This window comes from Lissotriton vulgaris, chromosome 3_1, assembly GCF_964263255.1.
Source record: "Lissotriton vulgaris chromosome 3_1, aLisVul1.2, whole genome shotgun sequence".
NCBI lineage: Eukaryota > Metazoa > Chordata > Amphibia > Caudata > Salamandridae > Lissotriton > Lissotriton vulgaris.
Genome location: NC_141689.1, coordinates 545,797,645 through 545,823,001, shown reverse-complemented (window position 1 = coordinate 545,823,001; position 25,357 = coordinate 545,797,645). Strand labels below are relative to the sequence as shown.

Here is a 25,357-nt window from a genome sequence, read left to right as displayed (position 1 = left end):
TTTTGCCCTTCTTGGGTACCAGAAAGTAGTGGGTGTAGCAACCGCACTCTACTTCTGGCCCAGGAACGCGCTTGATGGCCCCCTTGGCCAAGAGGGCTGCAACTTCCTCCTGCAGAAGCCGCATATGACCCCCCGATACGCGGTTGTATTGCGGTGGCATGGCTTGAGGGGTCGTCTCGAAGGGAAGGAAGTAGCCCCTTTGGACGATTTGCAGCACCCACATGTCCGATGTGACAGTGCGCCAGTGGGAGTGATGATGGCGAACCCTGCCCCCCACTGGCGTCACATGGGCCTGAAAGCACGGACTAGGAGGGTTTTGAGGCGGATGCTGCGGGGGAAGGTGTGGACTGGCCTCGCCGTTGTCCCTCATCGCCTCCACGGCGATTTCCACGGCCGCCACCGCGTTGTATGTTAGTCTACATTGCGTGGCTGGCAGCACGTGTGGGGGCGCCCCTTCCTTGCCCACGAAAGGCACCCGTTTGCTGGCGCGGGGCCGAGAGACCCAAGGACTTGGCCGTAGCCCGGGAGTTCTTAAAGCGCTCAAGCGCATGAGGCGGCGGCTATCAAACGGCATGTCCATCAGTTTATTCCTGACATCCGCTGAAAAGTTGGCGGACCTCAACCAGTCGTGGCGACGAATCGCCACCGTCGTTGCCATCGCTCTGCCCAGTGAGTCGGTGGTATCCAGCCCACACCGGATGGAGAAACGTGCCGCATCTCGACCCTCCGCAAGGGTTTGGGCGAGTTTAGCCTTGACCTCCGCCGGGCATTGTGGCAGCACGTCCGCGACCGTGTCCCACAGGGAGTGGGTGTAACGGCCCAAGAGGCATGCGGTGTTGGAAGACCGCAGTCCCAAACTAATGGATGAGAATATTTTCTTTCCATAATTCTCATACCTCTTGGATTCCCGATCAGGCGGAGCTGATGGGAATGCGGTCTGGGAATTAGAGGCCTGGATGACCAGGCTCTCGGGAGTGGGGTGGGTGGACAGGAAACAAGGGTCCCCCGGGGCCGGGCGGTGGCGTCTGGCCACGTTCCTATCTACAGGCTGGCCTGTAGCGGGCCGGACCAAGTGCCCAAAAGAACGTCCGTCAAGGCCTCATTAAACTGCAGCAGAGGCTCAGTTGAGCTTGACTGCGGTTTAAGGACATCAGTGAGGAGGTTAGTCCTCACGGCCGCGACGAGGAGCTCAAGGCCCAAGGCCTTGGCTGCCCGTGTCAACATCACACTGAAGGTTGCCCCCTCCTCCGAAGCCACGGTAGGAGGTGAGACAAAACCAGTGTCTGGCGAAGTGTCCAGACCACTGGCATCCCCAAGTCCACCTGTCCAGTCCACCTGTCCAGTCCTCCTGGGACTGACACTCACGTGTCAGAGGGTCCTCAGACCCCTCCCAATACTCCTCATCACCCAACTCCTGATAATCAGGGTTGTCAAAGGACGGGGCCGGTTCATTGAAGTATAACTCCCTAAGCGGCGTCGAGAGCGGCGCCGGAACCGGGTCGAGGGAGGTAATGGGGACGGCGCCACCCGAGGACGACGCCGGAGGTGACACCTGTGAAACCGGCGCCGGTGAGGTCGTCGGGTCGATCGGCGATGATCCGGATCCAGAAGCGGATCCAGTGGAGCTGTACGGCGCCGGGCCCGAAGGCGTCGGTGGCGTCGGGGCCGAAGCACCCGCCGGCGTCTGGGCCGAAGCACCCGACCCGCAAAAATTTCCGGATCCTGTCTGACGCCTGGGGATATTCTAAGGTAAGGAATCTATCACTAACGTGTCTCTTTCAGATGTAATGATTGCCTCTGTTGGACCTGTGGCTGTCGGCCTTTCCGCTTGCCAGCACACCGCCCCCATCACAATCTGGCTTGCAGTGAATCGCCTTACGATGGCAGTGAACCGGCCACCGACAGCCTGTCGGTGGCCGGTTCACCGCCATCGTAATCAGACCCTAAGTCAATCCCCAAGACAAGCGTTTTTTCATATCTGGGAGTAGTTTTTTGATGAAGCCCTGAGCTGGCACCGCTTGATTACCTGAAAGGTAGGGGACCTGGCCAGGTCGACTGCTGCTGTTTTTAACTTTGCCTCCAGTGTGGGAGGGAACTCGTTTGGGGCCCTCCTGAAGATTTATAGAGCTAGCTGTATTGCAAAGGTCACTTATGGGAGTGAGATATGGGGTCATACTGGGCATGAAGCATAGCAAATCGTTGAAAACACCTTTTTGAGACGGGTGCTGTACCTACCCAGAACTCCCAGTCTTATGTTGTGCATGAAGAGTTGGTGATGGCTCTTCTTTCTGATTAGTTGGCATTTCGTCCGTTAGCCTTGTGGATGAAGATTTGGACCAAGAAAGAAAACTCCCTCAGCAAAGACGTTCTAAGGGATTGCCTCTCTTGACCATGTTACTCGCTTCCAGTGGTTACAGTACGTTAGAGAACAACTTTGTAGTCTAGGAAGGGTAGATGTATTTGATAATCCAGAAACTATTTATAAAAGGGACTTAATTCGGCTGAAAGAGCGCCTTCTAGAAAGGCGCCTTTGGGATAGAGAGGAAATAGAGTTGAGAAAGCCCAGTGTACGCAGGTACTTTGCCCTGAAAACTGTGCCCACTGTTGAACCATACCTTCTAGGAATTAAAAGTAATCATGATCTGAAAGAGACTATTAGTTGTGAATCCCTTATCTTAGAATTAGCCCCAGCCGTCAGACTGGATCTGGTGAATTTCTCGTAAGCAGCATCCCTGCGTGTCGGTAGGTGGCGTCGGCCGAGTATGTGTGCGTTGTTGGCATTATGATACCCGGAATGCCAGGCGGTATCTATTTAGATGCTGCCCCTGCGTGCTGACATCAGTTCTTTCTTTTTCCGTGCCAGCCAGCGCAGATTTGGAGAGAGTGGTACCCTTAGTCTTTTTTTACGAGAGTTTTTTCGACTTTTGTCGACTTCTGTTTTTTGAGTGGTTCGACTCCTGGTGCAACGGATGTCACATCGATGGACCGGCTTCAGATCTTGTGACTCCTGTCACTAATTGATGTTGCTCATTGACCCACATCTTGTGTGCCTCTAGTTCTTAGAGCATGACCACGACCCGCGGTTGGGCTCCGACTGCCGTGCCATGAACCTGAAGTGTTTGTGGGAGCAGTCCCAAAATCTTCTCGAGGCCCTGAAGTCAGCTCCTAGCCACTTTGGAGATCACTGGACCAGTCACGGAGTCACCATCATCACTCCTCTTCAAAGTCTTCGTCTTCGGGTAAGTTGAAGCACAAGAAGAAGGCGAAGAAGCACAGTCGCTTTTCGCCTTCTCACCGTCTGTTGGACGACAGGATGTGGAAGGTAGTCATCTGGCTCCGTCTGCGGAGCCTGTTGGGTCGGCTCCAAACTTCCCTCCTTTTCTGGGAGCCGGGACGACCCCAGCCCAACTTTGATGCTGGTGGCTTCGGCCCGGTGTGCCCCCCAGGGAACCAGGCCTGAATCCGGATCTGCGCCGGTGAACCTTACGACACCTCCTTCTGCGTTAAATCCATTGCCGACACTTCTGGCCCTTCCGACGCCGGTTGTGTCCCCAACCGGCGTCGACCACAGCCTCCCCCTCAACATGGACACGGAGGGGTACTGGCGTCGACCGGTACCGGCGCCGACCAGTACTTCTGTACCTCTGTTCTATCCTGGCATTCCTTTCACCCTGAGTGGCAGTCAGAGGAGGGTGAGGAGGATTGGGAGGGGTCTATTGACCCTCCAGCAGATCAGTTGGAAGAGCCGGACTGGGGAGAGGAACTGGGTTTGGCCAGTGGTCTGGATACATCCCCAGACCTTGGTATGCTTTCTCCCCCTACCGTGGCTACGGAGGAGGGATCCTCCTACACTGAGATGTTTCATAGGGCAGCTAAGGCCTTAGGCCTTGTGCTACCTACGGCGGCAGTCAGGACTAACCTCCTGACTGAGGAGCAGCCTCTTTGGAGCCCCTGCTGCCGTTCAATGAGGCCCTCACAGACATCCTTCTGGGCACCTGGTCAAAGCCCAGCACAGGGGCTGCTGTGGATTGGATGATTGCCCAATGCCACCGCCCGGTCCCCTGCGACTTCACCTTCCTCTGACAACACCCTAGCCCTGAGAGCTTGGTGGTCCAAACCTCAACGCCCAAAGGCTTGTTCCCTACTGCTCCCCCAGATACGGAATCCAAGAAGCTGGATCATTTTGGGAAGATGTTTTCTTCTGCCAGCTTAGGCGAACACTGCATGTCTCCTGGGACGTTACACCCACTCTGTGTGGGGCACGGTCACGCAGGTGCTGCCACAGTGCCCGTAGGAAGCCCGCGCCGTTCTCTCCCGTGCAGTTACTGAAGGTAGTGACGCAGCAAAGTTCACCATCCGATGTGGACTGGACACTGCCGACGCGCTAGGCAGGATAATTCCAACATCAGTAGCTCTGAGACGCAACGCCTGGCTGAGGTCCACTGGCTTTTCAGACGATGTCCAATTGACTCTTTTGGACATGTCCTTTGATGGCCGCTGCTTGTTTAGCACGAAGCTGACAACGCTCGAGCTCAAGCTCTTTAAGGATTCTAGGGCTACGGCCAGATCCTTGTGTCGTGCTACCACCTCTTGCCTCGCGCAGTCTGCTTTTGGCCCTTTTCGTGGCTACGGAAGGGGTGCCCCACCACGTTCCACCCAGAGCGACAGGCCTGTTCAAGCTGCGTGTCCTCTGAGGGGACGTGGGTCTGGGGCCAGCGGGCAGGCCAGGTCACCAGTGCCCCTTTTGCAGCAGCCTCCCAACCTTCCTAGTATGACTTTTCAGGGCCGCCAGTTGCCAGTGGGCGGCAGGAATTCCCTATCACCTCCCCCACTTGCACAGCATCACGTCGGACAGGTGGGTTTTGCAGATAGTCCGAAGGGGCTACTCCATCCCCTTCAAGACTAATCCTCCCTGCATGCCACCCACATTCCATTGCATATCCGAGGATCATTTGGCCCTTCTCCGTCAGGAAGTTATAGCTCTCTTGGCCAAGGGAGCTATTGAGCAAGTCCTTGTGCCAGAAATAGTTAGTGGTTGCTATTCCCACTACTTCCTGGTATCCAAGAATTACAAAGGCCTGCGTCCTATCTTGGACCTCAGGGACGTCAACTGATCTTCTAGAAGGAGAAGTTCAAATGTTGACATTGGCTCAGGTCCAGTCTGTCCTCGACCCTGGAGATTGGTTGAAAGCATTGGACTTGCAGGACGCCTAGTTTCACATCCCCATCCTGCCTGCCCACCGGCGCTACCAACGGTTCATGCTAGGCCACGAGCATTTTCAGTTTACCGTACTCCCCTTTCGCCTTACCAGCGCCCCTCATGTGTTAACAAAAGTGATGGCGGTGGACGCAGCTCATCTGCGCAGATCATGGGTTCCAGTCTTCCCCTATCTTGACGACTGGCTGTTGAAGGCGAGCTCGCCCCAGCTGTTGTCTCCCACCTCCAGACTACGGCGTTCAGCCTTCATTCGCTGGGGTTCACTGTCAACATGCAGAAGTCGCACCTTATTCCTTCTCAGAAGCTTTTCATCAGCGGTTCTGGATACAGGGCTGTTTCAGGCTTACCTCCCGAACAGGCAGTCTGGGATATTCGGGCTATGATTCCGATCTTTCAGCCTCTATCCCGGGTTTCGGTCAGAATGACCCTGAGGCTGCTGGGCCGGATGCATCCTGCTGGTGGATCATGCCTGGTGGCATTTGCGGGCTCTGCAGTGGGACCTGAAGTTCCAATGAGCACAGCATCAGCGGAATCTTTCTAATTGCGTCCAGATCTCGGAGGGCACTGTACACCAATTGTAGTGGTGGCTAACGAACCAGAATTGGGTCAACGGCAGATCCCTCTCCCTTTCTCAACCAGAGTTCACAGTGGTGACAGATGCATCACTTCTGGGGTGGGGGGACCACATGGGAGAGGCGGAGATCAGAATCCTCTGGTCTCCATTGGAGTCTGGGCTCCACACCAAACTTCTGGAGATCCGGGCGATTCGTCATCCACTGAAAGACTTCCTTCCTTCTGTCAAAGGAAGAGTAGTGCAGGTGTTCACCGCCATGTGACACTGCAACAAACAGGGCGGGTGGGGTCGTGGACCCTATGTCAGGAGGCCCTTCACCTCTGGACATAGCTGAAATATCAAAGAATGCCCCTGGCGGTTCAGCACCTGGCAGGTTAACTGAACGCCCGGGTGGGCAAAGTCAGCCGCCAGTGCTTGATGGATCAGGAATGGCATCTTCACTCTGAGGTGGTGTAAGGTCTCTTTCAGCAGTGGGGAGAGCCTTGGTTAGATCTGTTCGCCACCGAAGAGAATGCGCAATGTCAGCAGTTCTGTGCGTTGTAATTTCCAAGGCAGCATTCGCTAGGCGACGCTTTTCGTCGCAAGTTGAATTACGGTCTTCTTATATGCCTTTCCGACTATACCATTTTTGCCTAGAGTGCTCAAGAAGATCAAGCGTGGCCAGGCCCAAGTCATTCTTGTGGCTCCAGATTGGGCACGAAGAGTCTGGTATCCCGAGCTCTTGAATATGGCCATCGATCCTCTGATCAGACTGCGTCTTCGGGAGGATCGTCTGTCACAGCAGTTGGGGACTGTCCTCCACCCGAACCTGTCCAGCCTCCACCTCTTTGCGTGGAGATTGAGTGGTGACAGTTGACAGCTTTCGACCTTCCTCCCGATGTCTGTAATGTAATCTTGGCAGCCAGGCGTCCCTCCACTAAAATGGTAAACGCCTGTAGATGGAACAAATTTGTGGCATGGTGAACAGCAAAGGCTGTGGATCCCCTTTCTGCCCCCATATCAGAGGTTCTCTTCATTCTTTCTTTGGCCATTTTCGGCCTCTCTTCAGCTTCCTGATCAGCCTTCTCTTATCAAGTCCTTTATTGTCAATAGATTTCTTAAGGGCATTATTCACCTCTTTTCTCCTATTCCGTTCGTAATGCTGCAGTGGGACTTGAATCTGGTTTTAACGTATCTTATGTGTGCTCCTCTCAAGCCATTACATAATTGTCCTCTCAGACTCTTGACTCGCAAGACTGCTTTTCTGGTGGTCATCACCTCTGCTCGTAGGGTGAGTGAGCTACTGGCTCTTTCTTCTAAACCTTTTTTCCTTGCTGTTCATCCAGACAAGGCTGTCTTTCGAACTCAACCTTCTTTTTTCCCCAAAGTGGTTACCTCTTTCCACATAGGACAGACCATCACTTTGCCCACCTTCTTCCCGCCCCAGCATCCTTCTAAAGAGGAAGAGGGGCTCCGCCGTCTGGATCCAAAATGAGCACTCACATTTTACCGGGATCGCTTAAAACAATTCCGGGTGGAAGATCAGCTCTGTGTTGGCTATGTGGGCGCAACAAAAGGTTGGGTTGTGCAAAAATGAACCATCTCACCATGGGTCGTTCTTTGCATTAAAAGTTGTTATTCCTTGGCCAAAAAGGAACCTCCAGTAGTGTTGCACACCCATTCCACCATGGTGACGGCAGCACTACTGCTTTGGGACGTGGAGTCCCCTTTAATGACATCTGCCAGGCCAGCACATGGGCTTCATTGCACATGTTCACCAAATATTACTGCCTAGACAGCCAAGTCCAAAGAGACAGCTTCTTTGGCTGCTCAGTTTTTCAGGACTTCCTGGTGGGAGCTTGGTTCGCAGACCCACCTCTATGGTTGGTATTGCTAGGGTATCTATTCTAAGGTAAGGAATCCATAACTAATAGTCTCTTTCAGATAAACAAGTTACTTACCTTCGTTAACGATGTATCTGTAGGAGACCTATATTAGTTATGGATTCCTTACCGGAACATCCATCCTCCCCATTCTGCGGAACTGATTTCTAGAGTACGGGACTCCCTTTCAGGACCCTAGTGTTGTGCACTAGTGGTCAGTGTCTTGCATGGTTCTGTGCTTCTGGCGTGGAATGTCGTGTAAAGAACTGACGTCAGCGCACAAGGACGGCATCTAAGTAGATACCGCAATGTAATTCTGGCGATCACGACGCCAACGACTAACACGGCGTCGCCCGACGCCACATACCGACATGCAGGGGTACTGCTAAAGAAAAATTCTCCGGATCCAGTCTGACCCCTGGGGGTAATTCTAAGGTGAGGAATCCATAACTAATATATGTCTCTTACAGATATATCGTTGCCAAAGGTAAGTAACTTGTTCATCGCTTCCTATTGACTAGATTTTGGCTTGATGTTTTTCAATGTCTTCTGGCCCAACCGCGTGGCACACATGGAGGACAGTGTCTCATACCCTGTGGCTGCGATGGTCTGTCTCAACAAGATATAATTCCCTTTTTAATGTTTCTAAGGGTCCCCGAAAGTCTTTGATCATTCCTATTCTTAGAAAAGCTGGTTTTAAGAGTGTTAGACCCACTTTTTTTTTTTTTTTTTTTTTGTTTTTTTTTACAACTTTTGCCAAGTGATTCTGTATTCCATACGCTTAGGTTTTTAAGGGCTGCTTTGAGGCTTAGGCCCAGCTGTGATTAAATCTGACAGTGGGATCTATTTTTTCTTACATCTGTAATTAGGGAATTAGAACGATTATACGGTATAGATTTTTTTGTATATGCTTGTTGGAGTCCTATGAAGTATGTATGTCTTTTATGGTTTTATCTGGAAAATCGAATAACGTAGGAATTGAGCAGATTTTACCACCACAATGCTGCAATCATTCTTGACCCTCACACTGAACACAAAGTTAATTCAGTACTTTGCTGTGATTCTGCATGCCTGTGGGAGATTGACATTTTCCTGCTGCAGAGAGGAACAGCGAGATATTAGAGATCCAGGTTTAATTCATCTCCAAAGCCATCTATTTGCAGACTGTGTCCTTTAGGCTGTTGCTGGGCTACATGGTCTCTTAGATCGATTTTATCCAGGCTTGGGATGCTTTCTCTGCATAGGTTTCTGTGGTACTAATGGTGTCCTACCTAGGGCTCTGTCGCAGGCCAGATTTTGGTGTTTACCTACCTTTATAAAATCTTATGTGGAAGTCCAGACATGATAACCAGACTAACCTCAGTTGTCTCTATTTAAAAACCTCCATATAATTCTCTCCATAAGTGCTCATTTGGTCTTTGAATAGCATCCTATTCCACTACAGTCATTTGCTTCTGAAGCAGAGGGTCATCATTCAGCTTGGCAGTGGCCGATATTTTTCCATTGATTTAAGGAATGACGTTGCAGTTTTTGACTTTTAATATTGTGATTTATGAACCAAACATACAGTACAGTGGGTTCTTCCTTATTCCTGGATTTATGGAAAATTCATCATTGCTCGTACCTCTGCCAAGTAATTAATTGTGATAATAAAGCTGGTAAAAAAAAATCAGTTTTGCCATTCTCTGATCTTTGTGATGTGTGAAAATCTGTTGAGGTCTGAGTAAGATCATTTCTGCACATCCAAGTAAGCTGCGCAGATGGTGCTTTTTGCAGTAGAAGTGTAGTTTCTTTTTAACAGAGTGACTAAAATTGTCTGATGCCCACTTTGAGGTGCAAAAGGAATTCGAAATTGCACGTCTACACCAGATTTGTGTCAAAACATGATAAGTGTGTGGGAGGAAGACATCCACTACAGCCTTTTCATACTGAAAAGGTTCGGCAAAAACAACACTGTCACAGATAATGATCAGGTCTCATTAGCTATTTTATTATCACTGATAAATTGAATTATATCTCCTATGTTCTTCATTTAAACACAGCTGCATAAAATAACATTCTTCTTACTGTCTCGTTGTTTGCATGCTACATCCAAAATAAAATAATTACCATTTTAGAAAAAACATCTTCAGAAAGAAATACAAGCTGACTTAATCAGGCATTTCATAGGCCGCTATTTTGCTTGTGTTGGAACTATATCAACCATGCAAAAGCTTTTGAAATAACTCCTATAGTCTGGTGAAAGAAAAATGATTTGATTATTTTCGAATGAATGATGAGGAGTAATTTAACTTGAGTCTCTCTGGAAATGTGGAAATATTGTATTAGACATAAGTGTATGTGAATAGCTCCATTTTTATTAAATCCCCACAGATGCATCCCCAATCTGAAATGTGGTGCATTCCCATTACATTGCACTCTTTTGCATTGACCTACAATTACACGGGCTTCACTTTTTAGGTCGAGCTAGAACAGCGCATGCCCTGTTTGTGGCTCGACTTTTAGTAAAGGGGATTCTGAAAATGCTACCCAGGCATTTGCTGGCTGGCTACAAGCTTGAGTGCACGTGCGAGTACACGCTCGGCCATCTGCCTTTCCTTTGTTATGGGTAATTAAGCGCCTCTTTCCGTGCACCCTTTCATGTCCGGCGAGCAGGCCAATGCCCCCATGCTGTTGCAATATCCTCTAACAATCACCACATTGTGATCCTTCTTCCTCCCTCATTTTCGTCCACCTCTCCTCCCCTTTCTCTTGCTACACACCTCTTTCCTATTGATCCCTGTCTTCCCTTCAACCCCGTCTCACCTCGCGCTTCTCTACATCTGTCGTTCTTTCCCCTCCAGCATCAGATTTCCTTGAGCTCCTTTTTTTCCCATCTGTTCTCCTTTTTGCCACTTCCCCTTCCACCTTCTCCCCATTTCACCCACTCACTTAGCCCCCCTCTCTTTCGCCTCCTCGCCCCTCTGATCTCTCCTTCTCTCCTGCTCGTTGGCCTCCCCTTGTCCGCCTCTATATATTCCTGTTCCCCTTCGCCCCCACCTGTTTCCCCGCTGCTGACCGGCTCTCATCTCACCCTGCAGCCCCTTCTCGCGGCCTCTCTGCATACCCGGTCTCTTCCTTCCAGTCACATATGCTCCCTCTGGCCTCTCTTTTTCCTCATTCCTCGATATCTCTCCAAGGGCTTTCACTCACCCACTTCCTTCTTCCCTTATACCTCATTTACCCACCTGCTCACTGTCTCACTCCCTGTCTGCATCGGTTTCATCCTCAGTCACTTTCTCTCGGTCTCCCCATCCCTGTCTCTCTCTCTCTCTCTCTCTCCCTAATGCCTTCTTTTTCTAATATATTTTCTTCTCTCTTACTCACCTGGCTCCTCTCTTTACTTAGTTTTGCTACCTCCCCTCCCCACTCCTTTACACCCTTCTCACCTGTATCCCTCCCTGTGCAGCCTTCCCCCGTCACATCTGTCTCCTGTTTTTCTTCCTCTCTCTGCTACATTCACCCTCCCCACCTTGAAACCCTCCTGCTCGCACCTTTTCACCAGAGCCCCCTTTTGAATCTCTGTGCACCTCCCCTCCTTTCGCGCCCACTCTCACCCCCTTCTCACCTTCTGTCCCTTCTATCCCTCCACACTCTCCCCTCCCTCTCACCTGTATCCCTCGCTGTGCGCCCCCCCCCCGCCACCCTCCTCTCGCTACCAGTAGAAGCTGCTGCCCTCATAAGGGCCCCTCTGACTTTAGCCCTGTGCGGCCGCCCCTCGGGCCCCCGCCAGCTCAGGATCGGCTACTTTCCTAGTGAGACCTGCAGAGAATGAATTTTGGGCCAATTAATGCCAAGGACATGTCTCCTTGGTAAATACGCTGGCTGTGATGAGAAGCTTCCAGCCCCAGCCGTGTCTGGCCCGCGCGGCTCTGATGCACACTTCTCTGCCTTGCACCCTTCTCCTCCTCCGCCTTGCACCCTTCTCCTCCTCCGCCTTGCACCCTTCTCCCCTTCCACCCTTCTTCCTTGCACCCCTCTCCCCTTCCGCCTTGCACCCCTCTCCCCTTCCACCTTGCACCCTTTCCCCCTTCCGCCCTTCCGTCTTCCATCCTTCTCCCCTTCCGCCTTCCACACTTCTCCACCTTGAACCCATCTCCCCCTCTGCCTTGCACCCTTCTCCCCCTCCCCTTGCACCGTTCTCCCCCTCCCACCCTTCTCCCCCTCTGACTTTCACACTCCTCTACCTTGCACCCTTCTCCCCTCCGCCTTTTATCCTTCTACCCTCCCCCTTGCACCCTTCTCACCCTCCCCCTTGCACCCTTCTCCCCCTCCGCCTTGTACCCTTCTCAACCTCCGCCTTGCACCCTTCTCTGCCTTGCACCCTTCTCCCCTCTGCCATGCACCCTTCTCTTTTCTGCCGTGCACCCTTCTCGCCTCTGCCGTGCACCCTTCTCGCCTCTGCCGTGCACCCTTCTCCCCTCTGCCATGCACCCTTCTCTGCCTTGCACCCTTCTCTGCCTTGCACCCTTCTCTGCCTTGCACCCTTCTCCCCTCTGCCTTGCACTCTTCTCCCCTCTGCCTTGCACTCTTCTCCCCTCTGCCTTGCACCCTTCTCCCCTCTTCCTTGCACCCTTCTCCCCTCTGCCTTGCAGCCTTCTCCCCTCTGCCTTGCACCCTTCTCCCCTCTGCCTTGCACCCTTCTCCCCTCTGCCTTGCACCCTTCTCCCCTCTGCCTTGAACCCTTCTCCCCTCTGCCTTACACCCTTCTCCCTTCTTCCTTGCACCCTTCTCCCCTCTGCCTTGCACCCTTCTCCCCTCTGCCTTGCACCCTTCTCCCCTCTGCCTTGAACCCTTCTCCCCTCTGCCTTGCACCCTTCTCCCCTCTGCCTTGCACCCTTCTCCCCTCTGCCTTGCACCCTTCTCCCCTCTGCCTTGCACCCTTCTCCCTTCTGCCTTGCACCCTTCTCCCCTCCGCCTTGCACCCTTCTCCCCTCCGCCTTGCATCCAAGCATTGGCATAGCCAATAGGTCTCGCTTTTGGGACCTTATAAGAATTTATTTAAGGTGCAACAACACCAACTGTTGCATGGCTAAACACTTGTAAGGTCCCAAAGGTGAGACCTATTGGCCTTGCCAATGCTTGTTTGGAATTGTTAGCAATTATGGTAAGGGTTATGGGAGCTAGAGTATGGGTGCGTGTTAGTGTAGGCGTATGTTCAGACTTATGAGTATAGTAAATTTTGGGGCAAGGGTAAATTGGGTTAGGTTTAAGGTTCCGTTCAGGTTTGGGTAGGATTACACTAAGGTAATGAACAGATGAAAGCTTAGCTGTTAGGAATAGGGTATGGTGAATGCTAATTTACAAACACTGCAGTGGTATCTGTAGCAGCTAAGTATATTCTGCTCAATCCTTGTCTACTTAGAGGTTGGCTGATGTGGCAATAAAGTTAGTGACATACAGCCGGGGTACCTTATGGTAGACTCTTAACAATTTCATAGCTCAATGTTCAGCGTATATTTGAAAAACAATTGTTGTTATTGTTCACCGTTAAGGATTTTTTGGGAATTGAAAACTTTATGAAATGTCAGGTATTGTTTCAGTAATGTTGAAAGGAAGCATGTCATTAATCGAATGACTATGACTGAGTGTCTGTAGGAAGGTAGGATCCTTCTAGCATGGTTACCCCCCCACCGCCCCCTGTTTTAGCCTGGTGTTGCCCTGCTTTCTGAATCCTCCTAATCAGGACCCCTTTCAATGTGTTTCCTCCCTAAATTAGACTATGGTAAGTACTTTGGTACCTTCCCAATTGGCTACAGGGCATAGGTACACCATGGGTCTCTCATGGTCTGCAGGAGAGACCACTCAAACTGTGACTACATGCCTGCCATTGCAGCCTGTGTGAGCTGGTGCTAGCACGACTCACCACAGATATAAGTTTCCTTATATTTGAGGTCACCTCACTTAAAACCTATAGGTCACCCCTTAGGCCTTTCAATCCTGACAGTAGGGTGCTTGGTTATAAGTGTGAGGGTGCCCTGCATGACCAGGCCACCCCCTACAAACCCCTTAGTCGATTCCCTGCGTTTTGTAAGTGCGGTCAGCCATTTAATACATATAGTAGACATAAAGTTAATTACGAGATGTCTAACTATATATTGGCTGCACCGAAACCAGTCATGTTTGATATCAAACATGTTGGAATCCTACCCCAACACTGATTCCAGTGTGGGATGTAGGATCCCATGTTCCTGGGTGCTCCCCTAGGGAGACCCCCTGTATTCCCAGTGCCAGCTTTTAAGGGTCTAACAACAAGCTAATGCTGCTGTCGACCACATACACGATTCTGCCGTTGACCACATACACGATTCTGCCCTCCTGTTGCTGTGCCAGGCTTGAGCAGGAGAAGGAAGAACAATAAGTTTCCTGTCACAGGGAGATGGGCTGATGAGGGCTGAAAGCCCGAAACCGGTCCTAGGATGCTTGTTTCCAGTCCAGGTAGGACCTGGCATGGCAGTTCGGGCTGGACTGTTGCCAATGGGCGCAGGGTCAAGACTGATTTGCATATGGCCGAGTCCAAACTGTAATGTTATAGTGAGCAAAAAAAACGATGGCTTCAGGCCCAGATATCTGTACTGGGGTGAATGTATGAGATTGTTCTGCATTCGGTCCATCAATTGTTCTTTTTGCACCTCACAGACAGGACTTTGTGTATTTGGGCTGGGGTGGAGGCCCTTGCCAGTGCTACCAGACACATTTGGTGCCCTCCTTGCATACTCCAGTTGGAACTAGTTCAGGAAGCTGTTGGTTTGGGGCCAAACTTTACAAAGGGCATGGGAGTATCCTCCCCTCTGTCCAGCCCCTCCTCCGGGATGGAGCCCTGAATCGTCCCAACCTTTTCCTTAGGGTACTTAAGGGCTTACCTGTCAGTGGCTCTTCAGATTCATCGTGAGACAAGATTCAGATGCGAAAACACTTCCACTTCAACCGTCTCGGCACCTTGGACTTCGTTGGACTTCGCCTGGAACCGAGACTCTATCAAGGAATACTTATGCTGCTCCTGGTCTCGTTGTCTTGCCAGTCTTCTGCATCGTCTGTGCCTGTGCCCCATCCACGTTCTTCTTCAGGCCTGTGGGCATCGAAAAAACCCAAAGTAATCTCCCTTAGGGTGAAGGAGTTACTCTCCTGCATCTGCAGGCACCACAACAAAGCTGACCGGTCTGCTGCTCCTGAACTTCCACGGACTCCGAAAGGTTCAGCAACACAGGTGGTGGTTCTGCAACTCCATTGAGGCCTACACTGTCTTCTCACCAGTGTGAGGCTAGTATCCCTTGGCGGAACCACTGGAACAGAACCCCTGTTCACCGCGCTGACTTGCTTTTGCCAAGGATTTTTGACTATGTCCTCCAGAGAGCTTGGGCTACAAGAAGCTCTAGCTTCCAGCATCTCTTGCTACCAAGATCTTCGTCCTCACCGCATCCACTGCACCGTGGGCCTGCATTCTTGGTGATCTGCTCAAGGTCCTCTTGCCACTCCTGTGCCTTCGGTTTGTGGGTCCACTTGGGGGGGGGTCGTGTTTGGCTTCAGTAGGCTCCCCGCTTGCTCGGGGCCTGCCATGACTCTCTCATTTAGTGAGTCCCTTGAAATTGCTGATATCAAAACGGCACCTTCTTCGTTGTCCACGTCTGTTGCTGCTGCCACGGATTGTTGGTGCTCCCGCCGGACAAAGAACCCCTGGTTCTCGACTTCCAATGTCTGACAGCTCATGAACAGCTCCTGGTATTCCACAGTGTTCCCTGGTCCTCACAGCTGCAGCGACAAGGTCACCGTTAACTCTCCTGCAATTTCTGTCATCGGTGGTCATTGGTCTTCCATGCCTTCTGGTCACTCCTGAGTGACAAAGACTCAGTCCCCTCTGCTTGCAGGTACTCCTCTTCCAAAATCCTTCCTTGGATTCCACCAGACTCTTAAACCTTTTTCAACAGGGGCATCTTCACTGAAGTCCTCCATTGTGGTCTACGGCAGTTTCCAACATCACTTCGCACTTATGCATCCGGCTTCCCTGGTGTAGGTATCCTGGTTCCTGGTGTATCCACGGGTGGTGTGAATCTCCAACCTTTTATCTTCCAGGGGGTTTCTTCAGGTTTCACTGGGAAGTGTCCTTCTTCAAAACTGCAACCTCAACTTTCATTTTGCCTTGCATTAATTACACAGCTGTGTTTCCACCCTGCACACAGCTTCTGTGGGGTTCCTGGGTACTTATCTTGGGGGGTTCCTTGGGTCCCCAGCTCTTCTAAGTCTTCTGGTCCAAGTCTTGACTTCGGTCACAGTTCGCATTCCACTTTCTTAGTACATGGTTTGGTCTCCCCCTGGAGACCACTGTGTATTTGTGCTTCCTTTCCTGTTTTTTTTCAAAATATTCTGTGTATTGCGTTGATATCTCCGGGTAGGAGATATACCAATGTGTCTGGGAGTATGTATAATAAATGTAACTATTTTTATAACCACACTGTGTGACTCTTTTTCGTGTAACCTACACTACATGATTAGTTCTGGTAAAACAAGCTGCTTAACACTCCTTCTGGACTAAGCCTGAAGGCTGCTCTCCACAGCTACCAATTATAGAGCTTTCTATGGTTGTCTAAGAGCACTAAAATCACCATAAGAGTTGTCTGGATTAGTGTAGGGTGCTTTACTTAAATAAGTGTTCACCATCTTCTAAGCCTGCCTCCTATAGTGTCTCCATAATGTTAGAGTTTTTAGTATGGTTTGAAGAGTACTACAATTGAATTTGTTTTAAAAATTCTGTTTGTGTCCCCTTTGTGTTTGGGTAGAGGAGAAGCGGCCGTTTGATTTTAGCTTCTTTGCAAAGCTGCTTGAGAAGGTCCTTGCTGAAGAGAAGAAACGTAAAGAAAAGTCTGTGAAGATTAAAACCTCTCCAGAGAAAAAGATCCCCAAACCTCGCCGAAAAAAAGGTTATTTTCTTTTAATGACTTTGTAGGAAAAAAAACATTGTAACATTATTCTGTTTATTCCACAATTCCAAAATGGTTTGATCTTTTGTTGCAATAACTGTAGTTTGCTTGGCTGGTTAAGCTTTTGGTGTCAATTGGTGTAGGTGAAGGTGAAGGTTGCCCTAGTTAAAATAATTTTTTACGGTTATTCATATCATGGAAATCTGCTTTAATGAAACAGAAGTATAGAAATTGTGTCCTAAAAAAAGTACATTGTGTGCAGCTGTTGTTGGTATTTTTTGAAGAATCTGTTAATGTGTTGTGTGTTTTATTCCTCAGTCTTTAAAGCGGTTAAAAACAGTTGTAGCCCATCCTCAGTGACTTTTCCCTTTCATGAACATCGTGTCTTACTTGAGGGGTGAGACAATTGATCACCTTAACTACTAAAGTGTCTGTGCAAGGCACTTTCTCTATTATATGCACATATCGTATTCAAACATTGGACACGCACATTCCTTGACATTTGGTTCTCCTACCCTTGACTTGCACATAATGGCATACTGGTTATGATGTATATGAATGTCCCTGGCAGTCACAGGATTTTATAAGCATCCTGTGACACTCTGGTTTTTAGAAAGTGGACTTTTTTCAGGAAGGGTCATATTAATTATCGACCGACCATCCTGAACATTTCCACCTTTGTATACTTTTCCCCCTTAATCAAAAATATGTCTGTCAGTGATTTACAGCTTGCTTCAAGCAGATACTGATTCTAGAAAGAGATTGCACAATCTCATGAGTAAAATAATGCTTCTCATAATTGTTCTTATCAACTCCTCTTAAGAAGTGTCGGTGCAAACATCCAGGGGTTCTCTTAAGGTGTATGTGTAAGGTAGGGGATGTGGGGTGGTCAAAAGACAAATGCAGTCAGTATCTGACAATGCTCCTCACTGTAGAGATTGTGTGAGCCTTGTTAGTCATAAACAAAATGATGTAAGAGTCCCACCCATTGCATATTTCAGTGAATTGCCCCCAACAAACATAATTGGAAGAAAAAATGGGAGATAAATTGAGATCAGCAGTGTTCAAAATGTTATGCTTCTTTGTAGAAGCGTGGCTCAATGGTTAGAGCGGCAGACCCTGATGCAAAGGTCTGGCCCGGGACCAGGGTTCAATTCCCGCCTCGGCGGATCTTGGACTTAATTTCCCCGGACATGATCATTCTTGCCTCGGTGCCTAGTCTAATCATCGGTCCCACTCTGTGACTCTGGGCAATAGCTTGCTTAATCTCCACAACGGCCCCAGCAGCGCTGTGGATGCCTGGCATCACTTTGGGGGTTCCCAGGAGTGGACATTTCACAGCTAAGCCAGGATGGGTTCCACAGCGTTATGAATACAGCGCTACGAGGCCTCCGGGTAGAAGTGCACTATATAAATACTCTACATTTACATTTAGGATTAGCCCATTGTGAAATGAAGTCCAGTTTGTCATAATTCAAGGAGCAGAGGTGCTGACAAAGTAAATACATGTTTTAAAGTTCATTGCTTGCATATGGTGATGGTAAAAGCACGTTTTAATCCAAACAAGCCTTAAAAAGGGAAAAGGCACGTCCAGAAACTGGCTTCATTAACTTTCCAATTGCAGTAGGGGGTACCTTTGCTATATGCAATCGGCCATTCATAAGGTTGCCAATTAAATTTGTGGTATTGGGTGGTAAACTTCAGTTTGCTACTACTTTTTTCCCATTGATATGTTTTCCTCCGCTTTCTCTCAAGCTCCTGGAACTGCTGAAGTTTTTCCATTTGTGGCTAATACCATTGAAGTTGCGTTGCTTAGTCCACACAATTGTAGACTCCTGTACGTCCAGTCCTTGAGTAATGGTTGTAATATCTTGTGCTAGGAGTGCTGGATACAGCCTACAAGCTGTTTGAGTGACATCAAGCAAGCTCTGCCTCTTCCCTTTCCTGGTCGTCATGTGTTTACCTTCAGCTACTTAGAACACCCACAGTATACCAATTTGGAATTCATTCTAGAATTCCTTCTTGGAAATCAACATGATTTGCTTTGGGCATGCTTGAAACCAGAACTGTGTTTATTGTGTAAAACACCTTGGTGTTTGACGGAATTCTAGGGGATGTACATCTCTACTTAAAGGCCCCCTAATGGGCCTGGTCTTACTGTCCCCCTGAATTAGCTTCGATTCTGGGGAGACACCTTCAAATTATTTGGGATGGGGGGAGAGTTGGTGGATGGGCCTTTGCCCTGTTTGGTAAATGTGGCCTTGGTCAGTGTAGTCTGGGAGGCCTTTGGCCTGCTTAGTTGGGAGGACCTGTGACCTCTCTGGGCTGAGGGAGAGCTTTAGGCTGTGTGAGAAAGTGTCTCTTTTGCATGGGTAGCCCCCACTTTTAGGTCTCGACCTCTGCCAATGCCTCTGGCATTGCAGATGTCTAGACATATAGAGGTGAAACAGAAAGCTAAACCAGGCGGATTATGCCGAGTGCATGTGTGCTCGTGCACGAGCTTGCTGCCATTTGCTCCCCGTACCGCCTGCATCATCGCATCAGACCGCCACAGCAATGCTGAGAGCTTCACACTTCAAAGGAATGCTCTCCCCCGCCCCCAATGCCACTCCGAAGACTTTTTTTTGACACCCCATATGCTCGAGCCTTGGCATCAGACTTCAAAGGAATCCCATCCTTAGCCCCCTGTCGCCAGCGCTTCCCTCCCACTTGCTCAGTCCCCTGCTTCTTTCGTGGCTGATTTTCGTTTCTCAGGCCGCTATTGTGGCCGCTAATGCTTGTTCTGCCATTACTTCTTTAACCTCAGCAACTGCAGGCAGCAATGCTTGTTGTGAAATGTCCCGTTTTTTTTGTTGCTTTAAAATTCTGGTTACCCTAATCTTCAGGCCAGGCTATGCAGATAGTTTGACAAGACTGCATAAACCAGTCACGGCCAGTGGAATACCTATTAAGGCATTCCAGTGCCTACTAGCAGAGATCCTGTTTATGCCGGTTAGATTTAAATAGTTTATTAGAATAGTTTGCAGTGATAAGTATGTATTGGGAACAAATGCCGTGTTCGATGAATGCGTGCGCCGTGGCGCTGTCTTGAGGCTGCTTTTACTGCTCCAAGGACAGGGGCAAGAGAAGGTCTGGGTCCAGGGTGTGCTGCAGCGGTGCCTGCTCATGCATGTCGCATCGCCCGCATGGAAGAGATCACATGGCTTCGTCAAGTCAAACGATGAATTTGCCTCGTTTTGGCACTTTACTTAATGCACAAACAGTGCGATCTGTGGGGCTGTAATTGCATTGTTAGGGCCAAGGAACAAGCCTGTGCCTTTTCAATAGACCGCTGGCAGGGTGGCAGGGAGAAAGGCATGTTGTTAGGAAAGGGAGAGTCAAGGCAAATAAAATTACTGCTAACTCTTGGAGATCGGCAGGAGCCCTACTTGCCTAATCTCACCGGTGGGAGCAAGTGGCTGTTGTAATCCAATTGTAGCAGCATAAGCAATTTGTTAGACACTCCGCATAATGTTTCAATTTCCCAATAAACTCTGACTTGTAATAACGTCGGCAAGAGCCCGCATAAATCTGCCCGAAAGGCGGGGGCTGGAGCGTGCAGCTGGAGGCTTGTAATTGGCACCATCAGCACATTCTGTGAAGTGCAACATAGAGCAGACTCCGAGAGCGAGACTTTTCAGCAGCAAGCCATGGCATGGGCCACTGACGGAAAGTGGGGAGAAATACAGCTCGGATGAAGCAGCCAACGTTAGCATGAGCAAAGTGCTCTAGAAAAGCTCCCTCGAGAAGCAACGGCAAGCACTGATCAGCTCCAAACCAGCACTCGAACCGCTGCACGTGCAGGCGCCTTACACACGCCATTGTCTCACCCAGGACCAGCTCAAGCCAGTGTCCGATCATCTGCCCCACACAATATTTCATAGACTAATCAAATGAGTGGCTTTACAAGTATGCGTATCATGTGCAGGTGTTTTGTAATCATTTGGAGATGTTACTGTTTTCTGATTTCGGTTTATACCTTGTGCTTAGCTTAAAAATCACAAGAAAACGTGCCAACTGATCATGAAACATGCCCAAGTTTCTGTTTTTCTTAGATAGGAAAGAAGTGGTAAAGGTGTGTGTGTGTGTGTGTGTGTGTGGGAGGGGGTGGGGGGGGCTCTCAGTTCTCGTTCTGTACGCTGTTGGCACCTGTACCAGCAGTCGGTCTTCTTCTATTGCATCTTTGTATCTTATGACATTATACGTCTGAAATCTGCCCTTTGCTATAAGGTCCACTTATAGGCTCACGCCCTCTCCCCCCCATTCTGACTCTTTCTATCAGGTGTATGGGTAACACTTCCTTTGTTAATGGCAAAGCCCCCCGCTGCCCATGTGGCCAAGTGCACGTTTAATAAATCGTTTGATAAATAAAGGTTCATGAAAGAAGAAATAACTTGCCTCACATGAACTAGCAGAAAATAAGTTCGACTATATAGCAAAACAAACGCCTTAATAGGCCCGTCAGTAGACAGGGTGGTCCATCAAACGCCGCCCATGATGGTTTTTAAGTAATGGCTGATTTGCATGGCTGTGACAGCGAGCCGTTTCCTTCTGATATTGTAATAATAATGAGAGCAAATGAGAACAATCAGTTTACACAGATAGCTCTTGATTGGGGGCGATGGGCAATATGGCAGCAATCCATCTCCTGGCGCCTGTCACATTAACTTCAGCAGTGTGAAGGGATCAGGCAGGGCAGCCGGCTTCTGCCCAATCGGAACACTGAAATTAAGTAGAAGGGTATTGTTCTGTGATCAACCTTTTAATTAGCAGGACTGGAGGTAGGGGGAGCGATGAATACAAATTCATAGCTGCTCCTGCTGCCTGCCAGTCAAGGGTTTGTTTGTCAAGAGAGCAGCAGCGATGGCTCTATAATCGCCAGAGCTGCAGGAGTGTTTGTTATGGGTGTAAACAAAAGGCGATGGTCTCATTAATGCCATCATATCACTTGTTTGTACAGATTTTGGTGTGTAATTTTCAATTCGTTGCAGAGGTTGAGAATAATCTGTTTGACATTTGCTTACAGTTTCACTTGCGGACAGGACATATACATGCCCTGAAGCAATTTGTTTCACTGGCTCCAACGCAGGCCTTTCATGCTTATCTATCTCACCATCTCTTAGACAACAGGAATTAGCAGCTAAAAGCTAACCATTCTGGACTGACTTTCAGCCACATGCTGTGATTATTTACACTTTCCTATCAACTTGTAAGTTGACCTTTCCTCTCTGGGCATTGTACCCCTAAGTTGTTAGGGCTCGCCTGCTGATGTGCTTGCGCATAGCTGGCGAAGCTCTATTGTGGCTTATCCAGAGTTTAACCACTGGCGATTCCAGTGGCGATTCCGTGCAGTACATGTGCTTTTTAGGTCATTGCGCAAGCGCAAACCCTAAAAAGCGCGTGCACAATGCCACCAGCCGCCTGCCTCGCATTACCACATCAAAGGCACCCCTCCCAGCGCATTTCTCACCCCCTAATTATTCACGGCCTGCCGGCCGTACTTTCAGTTTCACGGCCGCAAGGCCGTGTCTCCTTTTATGCTCTCTGATGCCGTGTCTCGGGTTTCTCCTCCCCCCAGTGTACTTTTTTTAAAACTTGTTTTATTTCACCCTAGTCAGTCGTTGCTTGTTTCCTTTTTTTTCATTTTCTTTTCACTCGCTTTAGTCCTCACGGTCAATTTTTCACATTCTCGTTGCTCCGTGTAGATTTGTCTTTCCTCTTTTGGTTCACTTTATTTTGACCCCGTTCTGCCACCCCACGCTGTTTTCTCGTGCCGCACTTTCGTTTCAACCGTTTTACTCTTCTCTAGCTTTTTATTTTTAATACAGCATCTTTTGCACAGTCGTTGACTAAACGCACATTTTTGTCGTATATCTTCCATAACATTACTGGCAGATACTTTAATGGTGACTGGATTGATTGCGTAATTCGGCAGCTTTCTTCCCTGGTTATTATCTAGGTTCTAACTACGACCAATACACACTGACCGAGTGAGCCACCCTAAACTTCTGGTCCGGTCAGCGCTCTACATATCCCGGCAATGCCCACGGGACCGTTCTTAAACTTCCGTTTTCCTTACACTTCCCGCGTGGGACTTGCCGTATCGACACACGAGGAGTAACTACTGCCTGACGCGCTCGTCTTGCAGTCAGGTAAGTCGGTCATCCCTTTGTCGCAACGGCCCCAGACACGGGGAAGGTACTAATGCTCCCTCCATTCCTTTTCTTCCTACAGTGCCTCGCCCCATCTAATCCCAACATCGATGAACTTTACGAGGATCACAGATCTAGTGAGTACATGGCCCTTTCTCTGGCTTATTTTTGGGCTGTCGGTTTTGCCATTTTGGATAGTTGCAGCTCCCGCAACCGGGGCGGCTGTTCCTAATGAAATCGAAAGCTCCAGCCCCCGTTACGTGGGCGGCTGGCACTCTTGTATTCAAGAGCTCCGAATCCCTAGCATCAGTGTAAGAGCCGGACGTTTATTAAGCTATAACTAACGGATGTATTTTTTTCACCTCACCCCTGGTCTACTTGCCCATCTCGGCTGGGGATCAGATGTTGATGCTCTTAGAGATTAGAACTTGCCAATGGTACAGGGTTTGTTCTGGAGCTGAGCGCCACCGGATTTCCATCACATGGCCTTGAGAATCCCCTAGACCATTACAGAGCTAGGTGTTGGTTCTTCTAACCTTTCCCAGGCACTTATTCATGGGGACTCCCAGTTCTTTTAACTTCCCATGCCTTCGTCCTTTATGGGGTTTGGGTCTCTCCACACCCCCATATTCTAACCTCATCTTAAGAACCCACACTTCACTCCATGGATCCCACGTTTTCCATGCTGCCTTTTAATGACATTAAAATCCTGCGCTGCGTACATCTGTGAAATATTGTTTAAAGGGGCCCTCGAGTTTAGATTAAAAAAAAGGAACAGCAACAAAAGGCTTCTGGAATGTTCTATTGTTTCGCGATTTCATCTGAGGTTTAGAAACTTGAGGGCACTGCTGTGCCGGCTGCTCCGCGCTGTTTCTCCTCATTATAGTTTGTTGATGGTGGATGGCACTCCCTGCAGAAAAGAACAACGTGTGTGTCAAAAGCTAACAACATCGGGGAGCCGGTGTCCCACACCATGTAAACGGCAATTCATTTATGTTCTCAGTTCAAAGCATGGGACGGGCGCAATCTACTGAAGGATATGGAATCTGTTGTTAACTGTGAACTTTAATTTGACAAAGATTGTAGAGGGTGTAATCTTTATTAAAACTCAAATAATACACCTGAAGGCATGCATCGTTGTAAAACCTCACTTGGCTGGTAAATCAGAATATTAGTCTGATTTTTACCTTTAATTGTTTGTGCGCTCCCTCTTTATGCGTCTGTGACCTGCTCTTCACTTCTTTCTCTTTCTCACACACTATCTACTCCCCCTGTCTATTTGAAGCTCATTCACCACTTCATGCACACGCTTGACAGGTTTTTCCTGTGGAGCACTACTTTCGTTTTATCGTGTTTGTTTAAACAACGATGTTCACTTCCACTTTCCGCTAGCAGCTGCCCCCTCACCCTCTCTCTTTCTTCCAGGGAGTCCTCTCCTATTTTGGTGACTCACAACCACACACATGGATTTTCGTCACAATAAAAAACACTTAACATAATCTTCACAAAAGTTATTTACAAAAGTTTAAGCTATTGCCATTACAAATTAAATACATTATTTAAGTATTAATTATTTAAAACATTAAAAGCCATTGTTATTTGTAATATCAATATATCTAAGTCCCGTAAATATAAAACATGTTGCATTACAAATGCTATAGGTGTCATATTTGCGAAAGTTATAACTATTGGCATTGTAAATGACAAAGCTATTAATTTAGCTATTTTAAAAAATAACACATAAATAATAAAAATATAATTTATAAGACCAATAGCTCAAACTTTCCTAATGCGAGCCCTATTGCATTTCCAATGCTTGTTTTTATTCGGTACTGCGTCTGAAGGGGTAACTACTGCAGCCGTTTCTGGATCTCCGACCGTATTTTCATGGCATGGTCCCGATGAGATTATTAATCGGCAATTATGTTAACAGTTGTGTTATGTGCTAGTTCTCTCTTGCTAAAGTTTCAATTTCTTGCCCCCATCAGTCTTCTTGGTGCTGCTCTCGTAGTACATCTTAAGTGTGATTCTACATCGTTAACAATGTTTACACATCAGCACCAGCTTTCTTTATTCAGTTTCCAATGAAACTGGCAGATGTGTAAAGACTGACGCTATCTAGCGTAATTGGCTAAAATAGCACTTTTAGCAAATTCACGCCCCTTGGACTTTTCAAAACTTCTGGTGATCGACTGGATGTGAGAGCTATTGGCTTTGTTAAAGTCTTTAACCCATACCAGCCAATAGCACACAATTTAAGCAGGGAACCCGTGATCTGTCCTTGTTTTCTGGGTTTTCGAGGCAGAACTGTAAATGTTTCAAACCAAATCCTTTTCCTTGCTGCCCACCCTCAGGAGTGATCTCAATGCGAGCAGCAAGCACCGGTATTATAAATAATTGCTAAATGTTGCAGTCATATGGGAAAATGTAACAGTCCTTGTTTAAAGGGGATCTCAAAAGTGCTACCCAGTCTTTGCTTGCTGGCTAGAAGCATGAGTGCATGTGCACGTGCACGCGCAGCCATCTGCTTTTCCTGCATTCTTTGTTTGTCATGGCGC

General features: G+C 48.7%; 1 protein-coding gene across 1 annotated transcript in view; it reads left to right on the top strand.

Moving 5' to 3' along the window:
• Positions 1–25,357, top strand: part of BDP1 (BDP1 general transcription factor IIIB subunit) — a 1,412,545-nt gene that overhangs the window by 208,084 nt on the left and 1,179,104 nt on the right. The window contains exon 9 of the mRNA XM_086960808.1: positions 16,468–16,608. Within this exon, the coding sequence (XP_086816934.1) occupies positions 16,468–16,608 (141 nt within the window). The remainder of the gene's footprint in view (positions 1–16,467; positions 16,609–25,357) is intronic.